This window comes from Cibotium barometz, chromosome 5 (assembly GCF_041138505.1).
Source record: "Cibotium barometz isolate CiBa-2024 chromosome 5, ASM4113850v1, whole genome shotgun sequence".
Taxonomy (NCBI): domain Eukaryota; kingdom Viridiplantae; phylum Streptophyta; class Polypodiopsida; order Cyatheales; family Cibotiaceae; genus Cibotium; species Cibotium barometz.
This window is the reverse complement of record NC_141050.1, coordinates 13,553,828-13,565,965: the sequence shown is the minus strand read 5'-3', so window position 1 is coordinate 13,565,965 and position 12,138 is coordinate 13,553,828. Positions and strand designations below refer to the sequence as shown.

The 12,138-nt window shown below is 47.7% G+C and overlaps 2 protein-coding genes across 4 annotated transcripts in view; both read left to right on the top strand.

Moving 5' to 3' along the window:
• Positions 1-12,138, top strand: part of LOC147638085 (uncharacterized) — a 71,550-nt gene that overhangs the window by 31,067 nt on the left and 28,345 nt on the right. The gene's annotated exons all lie outside the window — the stretch shown is intronic.
• Positions 1,771-4,715, top strand: LOC147638086 (uncharacterized). Its single transcript, XM_086797972.1, has 4 exons — positions 1,771-3,306; positions 3,440-3,785; positions 3,886-4,047; positions 4,143-4,715. The coding sequence occupies exons 1-4, from the start codon at positions 1,847-1,849 to the stop codon at positions 4,596-4,598; spliced, it is 2,424 nt and encodes an 807-aa protein (XP_086654098.1). The 5' UTR covers positions 1,771-1,846; the 3' UTR covers positions 4,599-4,715.

The window sequence follows — 12,138 nt, the reverse complement described above, 5'->3', positions numbered from 1 at the left end:
TCAGTGTACCTGTGTGGGGTATCCTCTGTCATCCCAACTAAATGAAAAAGTACTGAACTAAAAAGCTGAATCTGGGTGTGCAATAAGTACAATGAGTGGGGGAGGGGATGGAGCTCTACTACTAGGAGAATGCAAAGCTATATGCATGGAGTATACAATCATGATATGCAACCTAGCTAGCCCCATCCTGTACCATACTGGGGGTATAAAATGGTATACATCAATGAAGGGGGTGTCCACAGCTCCCTGAAGAACATGCCTGGGTCTGCTCTGAAGCGAGCCAGTCGCTCCGCACCCTCTCTGTGAAATTGAGCTCTGATCTCTGTCATCTCTCTTTGGTATAGGCGTGGTGTCCGAAAGCCAGGTGTCCTCTGTCTCCCGCGGGCTCTGAGTGTCTCTGCTCTCTGCTCTCTGGAGTGTAATTCCCTGTTGTGTAGGGGCTGGGAGTGGGATGGATCTTTGAAAAAATGTAGTAATCTGTGTCTGTCGTCCCCCCACTGGAGCTGTCTGAGCCTGTAATGATGTCTCTTTGTGACGCTGTGTGTCTAGAATGAATCTCCCCAATATGCGCTGGTCTGCTGCCTCAAAGATCTGGCGTAGGGAATGTGGCTCTGTGAATAAAATGGGATATCTCTCTCTGATGGCTCTATATGCTTTGCATCTGCATACATAATGCTCCTCACTCTCCACCTCCTCTCTGCACAATCTGCATACCCTCTCCTCTCGGGCGATCCGTGCTGCTCTACCAGTCTCGATCTTCGATCGATGTGATGAAACTCTAAGCTGACCAATAGCCACTCGGGAGCCGTGTGGTAAAAAGCCCTCCATGTATCTAGGCCTCTCTATAAATCCATCATCAGTGATACTCATGAAGTGATCTCTGTAGTATAGCATCTTCAGTGGAAGAGATTGTGTAGGCGATATCCATGTCTCTCGTGTATAGAGCTGCCATAGGTCCTGTCTCAATACTTTGTTCCTCTCACTATGAGAGAGATGGATATGTGGTGCATCCCTGTCATACTCGAATGGTGGTAGATGATCCATGTCTAGGCCATGCTGTGAGAACCAATGTGTGACCTGTGCATACCACGATCATCTGTCTCTTGCCTCAGCCAGTTGTCTAGATGCCTCAAAAGCTCTGTATGACAATCTGTCTTGTGGCATCTCTCTGAATCTGTCTAGCAGGTATATAGTCTGGAATATGGTCTCTACCATCATAGGAGGCGTAGCAAACTCTGCTCGGATAATGTCATGAGGTACTGATGGTTTGCTGCGTATCATGCGTGCCATCATGACAAGGTTGCATCCGTACGCACGTACGGATCGATCCGTACCGTACGGAACGTACTGTACGGATCCGTACGCGTACGGATCCATCCGTACGTTTATTTTTTAAAAAAACCCCCTTTTTGACCTTCGCCGTGCGATTTTGGCCTTGTTTTGGATTTTCGCCTGTTTCGCCCAGCCGCCAGCGCTCTGTTTCGCTCCGTCTCTGCACACTGTGCACAGGTAAGTCACACGCTCTCTCGCTCATGAGTCATGGCCTTGGTCCCTCATGATGCATCTCGTACTGTACTCTCTCTCTCTCTCTCTCTCTCTCTCTCTCTCTCTCTCTCTGCCAATGTACTACTGTCTACATGATTAATCTCGTCTCTCTATCACTCCCTCCCGAGTCCGGGGTCCCTCTCCCTCTCTCTCTCTCTCTCTCTCTCTCTCTCTTTCCTCCTTTGGAGTATGCTCTACGCTCTCCCTCTCTCTCTCTCTCTCTTTCTTCCTTTGGAGACTGTACTCTGCTCTAAGCTCTCTCTCTCTCTTTGTTTGTGTCACAGAGCTTCCAGGATCCAATATGCCGAAGCCATGCAACCCCTACTGGCAGGAGCACACGAATGTCATCCGTGTTATTAATACGCCGACCCAAGCTGGTTCTGGCACGCGTAGATGGCAGTGCAAGTATTGCAACTTCGAGCTCACGAGCACAATTTCTCGTGTCGTGATACACTTGACAGGTATTGGCACCACCGGCAATTGTGGTGGGTGCAAGCAGGTGCCGCAGGATATCAGAGACAAGCTCATTGCTGAGAATTCATCAACAGCAAAGGGTTCAAAGAAGGTAAGGGGCAGCCAGCACACTCAAGATGCACTTCATGATGCGCTTGTGGGGGAGATGGGTGATTCTTCCACACAGGATAGCCAGTCTACAGGGGGCAGAAAGAGGGCCCGTGTCATGCAGGAGGGTGATGAGGATGATGATGCACATGTGCTGAGACAGAGTACTTTGCCTTCACGTGTGTCATCTCTTTCGTGGGTGAAAGAGAGACAAAAAGTGGCTGAGATGGAGATTGCAAGCACTCTTGTGGAGTGCAACATCTCCTTCAATGTACTGAGGACTGATCAATGGAAGAGAATGGTGAGGGCCATGGCAGAGGTTGGCCACACAGACTCGTGGTCCGGGGTGGAGTATAACAAAATGCGTACCACGATGCTTGAAGAGCAGAAAGCCTTGATAGACAAGGCATTGGTACCAGTCAAGGCAGGATGGCAGTCTTTTGGGTGCACCATCATATCTGATGGCTGGAGTGATATGCGTAGACGACACATTATCAATATTTTGGTATCCTCATGTCTTGGCACATACTTCTTGCGGGCTGTGGATGCAGGAAAGGCAGGAGAATCCATCAGTGCTGAGTTTATTTATCACCACATCAGACAGGCAATTTTGGATGTTGGGCCAGAGAATGTGGTCCAAGTGGTGACAGACAATGCTTCAAATTGCAAGCGTATGGGTGAATTGGTCGAGGCAGAGTTTCCTCGCATTGCTTGGACTCCTTGTGCTGCACATTGCTTGGACCTGCTGATGGAGGATATTGGAAAGTTGCCATGGGTGCAACCTAATGTTGCAGATGCCATGAAGATTACTACATTTTTCCGAAAAAAACATCAGGCTTTGGCCATCTTCAGGAGCCATAGTGCACTTGATATGGTGCGACCCTCGAAGACCAGGTTTTCTTATATGTTCTTGGTCTTGCAGAGGCTTTTTAGATTGCGGGACCCACTACTACAGACTGTGGTGGACCCGAAATGGAGGTTTATGCACCATGCACAGACAGAGGCCACTAGATACATTCAGCGGAAAGTGCTTGACGAGGCCTTTTGGACAGAGGTACAGAGCTTGACGGTGGCATTGCAGCCTATCCATGTCCTCCTCCGAATCACAGATATGGAGGGCTCTACTCTTGGACTGGTCTATCATCTCTTCATGGAGATGAAGCGCCATATTGCCACCTGTACGACACTGACGGAGTCTCAGTGAGTGTACACTTGGATATTGTTCTTATTTGATTATATTAATATTAAATAATATGCACATTGCAACAATGAACAATATGTTTAAAGTTATATTATATAATGACTGTTGGAATGTTGGCTTGTCAATTTGTAGCCGTGGTGACATCCTGGCTATTGTAGAGCGGCGATGGACATTTATGAGCCGTCCCATTCATGGGATGGCTGCATTGCTTCATCCCTTCTACAAGAAGCCAGAGCTGTTTAGTGAGAGCACTCTGCTCACGCAGAAAGACCAGTACATCAACATAATGTACGACGAGGATGAGCAACTTGAGGTTGATGCAGAGATGGTGAGTTTTATGAACAATCTAGGACCATCCTTTGCTAGAGCGGTGGTTTTGAGAGAGGAGGCGACGAAATTTCCTCTCACGTGGTGGCAGAGCTATGGAAGACAAGGTCTTCCAAAGCTGACTCATCTTGCTCTCCGAATCCTCTCGCAGGTACTCTTGAGTCTTTCACAATTGCATCCATCTTTAAAGTTTGATTCATTAAGGGTTTTGAGTCTTGACTCCGAAATCGTATCGTGATTCGTGATCGTAGGATTGTTCTGCTGGTGCTTGTGAGCGCAATTGGAGTGCCTACTCCTTGGTTCACACGAAGATCCGCAATCGACTTAGTACCGCTCAGCTGGAGCGATTAGTGTATTGCCGAGCTAACATGAAGCTCGTGCGAGATTATCATGCTTTGGGGGCACCCAAGCAGGTATATTTAAGTTTTAACTGTCGTACGTCTTTTGACACATTTCAATATAAGTCATTTCTTGTGGTTCTGACTTGTCGGATTTTGCTTTTCCACAGGCAGATCCGACCCATGTGAAGATGGTGCCAACCTCTACTGAGGGCGACGTGGAGCAGCGTGTCAGAGACGAGCAGGCAGATATTATACGACTCCTTCACAGAGAGTTGGAGAGCATCGATCGTCGTGTCACAAGGTCACGCGCACGGGCTTTGGCGATACCTTTGCGTGAGGAGGCTGCAGATTCAGAGAGCGCTAGACGGAGGAGCATTCGTCGGGGGAAGCTGCCTGTTCGTACGCAGCGGACTCGGGCGAATGAGGCTGTCACTCTCATTCATACTCAGAGTGAGCCAGGAGATGATGATGTAGCACATGGATCTCATGATACATCTTTCACATCATCACATGTGCCCGTGATGGCAGAGCCTGAGTATGACGACGAGGGCAATGTCTTGACAGATGGGGACTTGCTCTCTTCTGGTGCATCGTCATCATCATCATCTGATGAGGAGTTTTGACTCTTAGATCATGTTTCATTGTGGAGTCTAGACTCTGGACTAGCCCTTATGGGCCTTTTGAGGACATTTCTATGATGTAGTGTTGCAGCTTGCTATGTAGTATGTGCATTGTATTCAGTTTGTTTTGAATCTTGATGCATTTGCAGCCTTTTGACATGGATGAGAGTCGAGACTTTTGTTGTGTGCACTCTGAACACTGATTCATCAGTTTATATAGAGCTAACTTCTAAGAGTGGTGATTGGTGATTGAAGATTGATCTCTGTCATCTGATTGAAAAATGGTTTTGGTATCTGATGTTTGATTTCTGAAGTAACAAGTTTTACCTTATGCGGCAAGGGTTTTGTGATTACTAATCAAATGCGTATTAGCAAAGACCTTATTAGATTGTCTTGTAGGTCTCTCTCACAATTTAAAATGTATTTGGAATCTGGATCTTTTTATGTTTATTTTGATATGAAATGCCATATAGATTGATATTTTTTACAATGGTACGTATTTTTACGTACACAAAAATTTTATCTGTACGGAACAACGTACAAATACGTACCGTACATTACGTACAGTACGTACACATCAACCTTGCATCATGAGGGCATGTGGTCTCTCTATCTATGTCCGCCAATGGGTAGCAAGGCTTGGCGCCCATACCGCTGCTCCATACATCAGTGCCGGTGTGACTAATGTGTCAAATAGCCACCCCTTCATTCGGGGCTCTTGAAAATGCGCTTGGTGGCACTGTCTCTCTAGCATAGCCAATGCTGCATATTCCCGTGTCAATCTAGCTCTGGCTGCTGAACCCATGGTGAAGCGCGTGGCTGCTGCAGAGAAGGTAACCCCTAGGTACACGTATGATGTCACCACTTCCACCTGGCGTCCTGCGAGAGTGAATGTCAGCTGACTCCTGTCTCGATGTATGAAAGACCATAACCTTGGTTTTCCCAAGGTTCACAGTAAGACCCCTCTGTGTGCATAAATCATCGAGGGCATGTAGATGTTGCTGTAGACCTCTTGGAGACTCAAGACACTAATACAATATCATCAACATAAAGCATAATATGTATTGAGGTACCTGCTAAATCAACTCCATCTCCTCCTCCCCTTGTAATGAAGTCAGCCAGCTCATCAATGTATAACCCAAATAGCATGGGGGAAAGTGGGCATCCTTGCTTCACACCAATGGTGCTAGCAATAGTCTCGGACATACCTCTTGGGCATCTAACTCGCCCAAAAACCTGCTCATATAATGCATAGATGCCCCATGTCATATCTGCTGGTATGCCAAGAGACTGCAGGCGCTGAAAGAGCCTCTCTCGTGGTACTGTGTCAAATGCCTTGTGGAAATCCACAAAGTAGCAATAGAGCTTTCTCTTCCTCACTCTGGCCTAATCAATCATACATCTCAAAGTGAATACCCATCCTCTACTCTGCCAGTGTATATGTCTGCCATGTCATGTGTGAAGTAGATGGTAGCGTGTGGCGTCAGTATGTGGGGGGCTGGTGATACTGGTGATCCGACTAGTGAAAATGCCAAGTATGTATGATCTGCCCCAATAGGACGAGGTGGAATGGAGAATGAGGTGACAAGCTGTGATGCCTCCAAAGACCCCATAATGTAGTCTACCACCGTGCCTCCGGTCCGTGTATGACCCCCATGTGGGAAGCATGTCAGCCCTCTTGATCTCGGCCACTGTAGCATCCCGTTATAAATAACGAGACGATGCCTGGCTCCCAACTCTAGTAAGTGGTCCCCATAATGTCCTCTGTCTGGTCCAGTGTCCTCTGAAGCCCGACTAGCCCCTATCTCCTCTGGATCCACAAGGTGGAGGATCTCCATGTCATCATAGTCATACACCTCACATTGTCTGCTCTGTGTGTGGGCATTGAAGTCACCCGTAAGAAATACTTCCCCTAGTGTATAATAATGCATAATCTCCTCTAACAGACAAGTGTTTGGCTTGGCTCCTGTCTCTTCTTCCTGTGGCATGTCCTCTGTAATGACATAGGAGGATCCTGATGGAGGAAAGTAACATAGGGCTATGTATATAACCCTGTCCTGTGAGAGCTGTAAGCTGATCCACATGTATCTGGCCTTTGGATGCTGTGCTACCACTCTTAGTCTCCCCTGTAGCTCCCGTGTGAATAGAACTGCTACTCCCCCCGACCCTCTCGAGGTACCCTGGCGTGTGGTCTTCTTGTATGTTGACTCCCACTGGAATCCCTCTACTCGAGGTAGCCCTCTCTCTAGGCTCTGATGTGTCTCTGTCAGAAGTATGATGTCTCTCCCCACCATAACATGCTCCAGTCGTCCAGGCTGCACCGATAGTAGTGAACCATTACAGTTCCATACTGCCATGTGTATCTCTGTCAGTGGCCTGGTCTGTGTCCCATAGGCCCCAAACCGCTAATCCATGGGCCGACCATCAATGATGAGAGAGTTGTATAACGTCTTAAAAAGGCCAAAATGACCGATGAGACCAAAATGTTACATCATGTCCATGGAATACATCATCATGGTACTGAAAGTAAAACCAAAAGAAAATATCTATTAAAAAAAAACCAACAAAGAGCCTCAAGCTCTCGCATTAGCCAAGAATATCTCACATAGGGCGCTGCACCATGGTACCCAATGTAGCGAGGCTGACAGGGCGGGAGAGAGTCCTGCGGTGGTGGGAAATGATGACTCTGATCCTCCTGAGGTGTCGTGAGCGTGGGTGGTGACCACTATGTCGGGGGCTCCAGGCTCTGCATAGCTCGGTGGCTCTGTCTAATGTCACTCCTCTCGGCCGGGCTCCTGCAGCAGCCTAGAGGTTGGAGGGAGTGGGCGGGTCTGCTCTCAGGGCTTTAGACTGGAAGAGTTAGTGAAAGCTCTCTATGCTTGTCCTCGTGCGGGTGCAGCTGATCTGAGCCGCAGTAGGGATTCCCTATGTTTGCAGAGCTCTAGAAGAAAGATACCTAGGCATCTCTGGTTTGGAAAATCCATGATCCTGGAGAGTGGTCTGAATTCTTTGGAAGACGCAGTGGAACCTTCCCTCTGATCTCATAGTATACTGGGCACCTACCCAACCCACCTTGGAACTGGCCACCCACATGCAAACGTGGGGAGCCAGCCAATCCATTTGTTTTACTCCACTTTAAAGTTTATAAAAAAAAGGCCTTCTCCTCCAGCGTAGAGATCACCCGCTTCCACCATCTTCGTGAAGATCAAGAACCGGCGACCATCTCTTACGCTCTGCTCCCAGGCGGCTGAAGCTGGTTGCGCATGCTCTTCCAGTAGGCTGTGCGCTCCATCTGCAGCAAGACTGCTGTGCATGCTGCCTCTCCCACTGTGCATGCTACCTCTCCCATACAGACGGCGCATGCTTTACCTCTACAACAGGCGACTGCATCTAAGGCTGCTGGCTGCCCTATCCTCTGCACTACAGGCTGCAGCCAAAGCACCTCCCCATGCTCCCCTGCAGGCGACTGGCTGCTACTCCTTACATGCTGCGCAGGCTGCTGTGTATCCTACTATCCTCCTCCAACCAGCGGCTGTACTCCCTGCACTACAGGCTGCTTGACTCTCTTCCAGGCGGCTGCAAACTTCACGTGCTGCGCCTGTCATTCAGCAAGGCTGCCCACCATCTACTGGCGACTGCAAACTTCACTTGCTGCACCTGTTTTCCAGCCAGAACCCTGCCCTCAGGCGACTGTGCCATCTCAACAAGGTGGCTGCTTCTTCAACAAGGTGTTCTCTCTCCTAAGGCTGCCTCTCTATTTCCTACTTTGAAAGAGGTTGCACATTTTCTCCACTGGCGACTACAAGAGGACTTCACATCTCCTGGGTGGCTACATCTTCTACACAAATACCACGGGTATTGGTCCTCTATCTGCCATCCACAAGTAAGTGAATTTCAGATTTAAGTAAAGTATTTTGTGTTAAATCTGATAAGGGATTCCCGACTCCCTATACGGCCAACACCCTTTCGGTGCCGGGTAGTCCAAGATCTATTGGAGAACCTCGGTCCAAAAGGTGCTGAGATCGGGAGAGCCAGGCGTTAGTACGAGAGTGCCTGCTTGTGCGTGGTCTCGGAACACCAGTGAGGCGCTCTCCGCGGAGTCCAGTGAAAGCACAGGACCGTGGCATCTGCATATATAATGAGCCTCTGTCATGTCCTTGGTGCATGTTCCTCGAGAGTGGTCCGAATTCCTCTTAGAAGAGGTAGCGAAACCTCTCTCTGATCTCATAGTATACTGGGTACCTACATATATAACGAGCCTTTGTCATGACTTATGTCCTTTGGTTTGGAAAATCCATGATCCTAGAGAGTGGTCCGAATTCCTCTCGGAAGAGGTAGTGGAACCTCCCTCTGATCTCATAGTATAGTGGGCATCTGTATATATGATGAGCCTCTGTCATGTCCTCTGATGCAGTTGTTCTCGGCCCATATTTGGCTGTCTCCACTCTCAAATGCTGGGATGAGGTTGTATTAAATATTCAATCTAAGACCTAGAAGTTCCAAACTTCTCATCTCTTTCACGTACAATTTTGAGACTGCCTCATGCATCAATATCATTTGGCCATCACAAGAGAGAGTGCGATGAATTGTAAAACTTGTCACCCTATGAGTTGTTGGGTATTTGGAGCCTCATGTATGTGAACCAGCCCTTGTATGTGTCCCGTCGTGTGTGTGTGTGTGTGTGTGTGTGTGTGTACAACCCCTAAAAGGGTGTGAACACACTTATGTCGTTATGTGTGTATTTGTGTGTGAACCCACTCTTAGAGTGGTAAGCATAATATCTAGATATTTTGTGTTTGACATAAGCAATGATTTCATGAGCTGAACCTTTATACCTGTAAAGGTATTGTACTTGATTGAAGAAATACAAGAGTCACATCATTTGAGTTGTGCATTATTGCCTCTCTCTTGAGCATTATTCTCTCTCTACACTCCTTTCTCTTCATCTCTCTGCACATGCTCGCAATGGCCATCTTCCATCCTCCCTAGCTCCCCCAGATTTTACCACATGAGTGACATGGCAATGCACAGACAAGCAAGAAAGTCCCTTATCTTCTTGTCACTCACAGACTAGCACTACTCCTTATAGTTACCAAAGGTTAATTGTGCCAAAGCATAGAGTGTCCTAGAGAAGAAACCTGTGAAGCCTTGGGAGATCCTACATGAGAATACACTCTGGTGTCCCATACCAGTAGAGCAAGGATAATCGTAGGTGGCATGGCTGAATTTCCCCCATACAACCCAGCCTTGAAGCAACCAAATTCCCCTCTGAACACCAAGGTCAAACCTTAGGTCAACTTGAGGGTCAACCAAATCCATGCAAAGTCAAGGATGAAAGATACCACCATGTTCACACACCAATCCGTGTCCTTGGCCCTTGTAGTCAACTCCACTAGTTGTCTATAAGCTACCCGAAAAACTCGACCTAAGCATCTTAGATTATGACCATCACCACAAGGCTACATAACTCGGCATCCCGTCCTCGCGGTTAAGTCAGCACGCAACAAGATTGCCTGCCACCTAGTGGGCTATCCGGATAACACCAGGGGTTCATGGTAAAGCGTAATGTGATCTCTTCACCATTTTAAAAAGAACTATCCACTCATGTGGAAAAGTAAGAGCATGCAATAAATTAGATTCCGTCACGGTTGAGCAAAGACCTCGAAAAATCAAAATTATTAATTAGGGATTATACAAAAGTATGTAAAAACAAGCGTCATGAATTAGGGTCTCTGAAGTCAAGACTATTTAGCCATTGTTGGACCCACCAATGTGTGCGCAAATTCAGACTTGAATCTCGCTTAGCAATAGCCTCGTGACTCCGTGTGGCAACCCTATGATCATTGGTTGGCGAAGGCTTGGAGCACCCAACAAGCTTTGGCCCAATGCTATCCTTCTCTAGGGGATCTTGGATAACGTGCTCCTATTTATCTTCAAGCTGTACTGTCATGACCCTGTGAAAATGGAGCAGGACAAGTGTGGGCATGGTGGTTGCAGGGTGAGAATATTTTATGATTCACATGGGGGGTGCCCGGACAGTGTTTAAAGATGTGTGGACAACCCTAGGTGTGAAGGGGGAACATTAAAACATTAACTTTTAATGTTTATAAAAGTTGCCCCTAGGCCTTAGTGGCCCTAGGGAACTTATTAAGTTGGGGCCCTAGGGATTAACTTGGGAAGGAGGTTTTCTCTCTCTACACTCTCTCTCCTCCCTTTTTGGGGAGTCGTGTAGCAAAAGAGGAGCCTCTCTCATGCGCATGTTGTACAATCGTGGAAAAGCACAGGAAGGGGAGGCGACTGCTGAAGAGAAGTTGTGCTGCTGTTTTTCTGAGGCAAACCAGCCGTACAGCACTGTACGGCCAGGACTACGCAAGCTTTCTCTCTCTCTCTCTCATCTGCTGCTGGCGGCGCACAGGACAGTTGCTGTTTTTGCTGCGCAGAAGCTCCAAACAGGCTGTACAACCTGTTTTCCAGCCCAAACCATACTGTACGACTGCCGTACAGTGTACGGACAGTCAGATACAGTGCATACAGGTGCAGACGGTGCTTTTCTGAGTGCTGGACAGACCTGTGCAGGCTGATTCAGGCTGGTACAGAAGTGGACAGCAGGTTGTTTTTGCAAGTACAACGCCTGGCACGCATCCCGAGGCGGTACAATCAAGTACAGTGCTGATTTTCAGATCTGTACTTTCAAGGACAGCATAGGAGTGAGCATCAGGAGGAAGATACAGGCAAGTGCAAGCACATGTGTGAAGCAGGATTGTGGGTTCAAGTGCCTGCAGGCACAGATTGGTGCTGTTGCTTCCTCCAGAGTTGTTTCACGAGCTGAACTTGGTAAGCCTTGACTCTGTTCATCCATCTCTCTTTCTATTGCTTGATGTCTGCTACAGGTATGTGTTATCTGGCTCCTTGTGAGAGGAGGAGTATAGCAGATTGACAAGGGATTAAGACAGGGATTGAACAGCACATGTATGTTGAGCTGAGAAGATGTATCATGCTTATGAGTTATGCCAGATGTATGCCCATGGCTGGCCTGCTTTGTGAACTTGGCTGATCAGAGGGAGGCACAGTGTGTTGTTTGAAGACACAGATCTGTGTACATAGATCCTCTGTGCTGAGAAGGATTTGTGGGCAGTCAGATTGGACTACAGGTGTAAACTCTTGGCTGGTTTTTGTTTTGTACTCAGCCATACATAGTATTTTAATGGAATAAAGAAATACCGCAAGGGGCGCCAAGCTTTGGGGCCAACAGGTGTCGTTGTGTTTTCAGATTTGGGCACTCTAGCTCCAATCTGTGTTTGGTTTTTCATCTAGACTACAAGTGGACGAGTGTTAGCTCTTACCGCACTCTGGTTTTCTATCAGAGGCCGGTTTCAAGGTTCCGTCCCCGGGACCAATCATCAACTTTCTGAAGGGGGTGAGCTCGTGGTTGCTTTGGAGAAAGCCATCGCTGAAAATTCAGCAATCATGTCTGATACAGAGGAAGAGTACTTCTATCAAGAAGAAGAAGAGCAAGAGTCTTCTCCTGAAAGAGATGTATCTG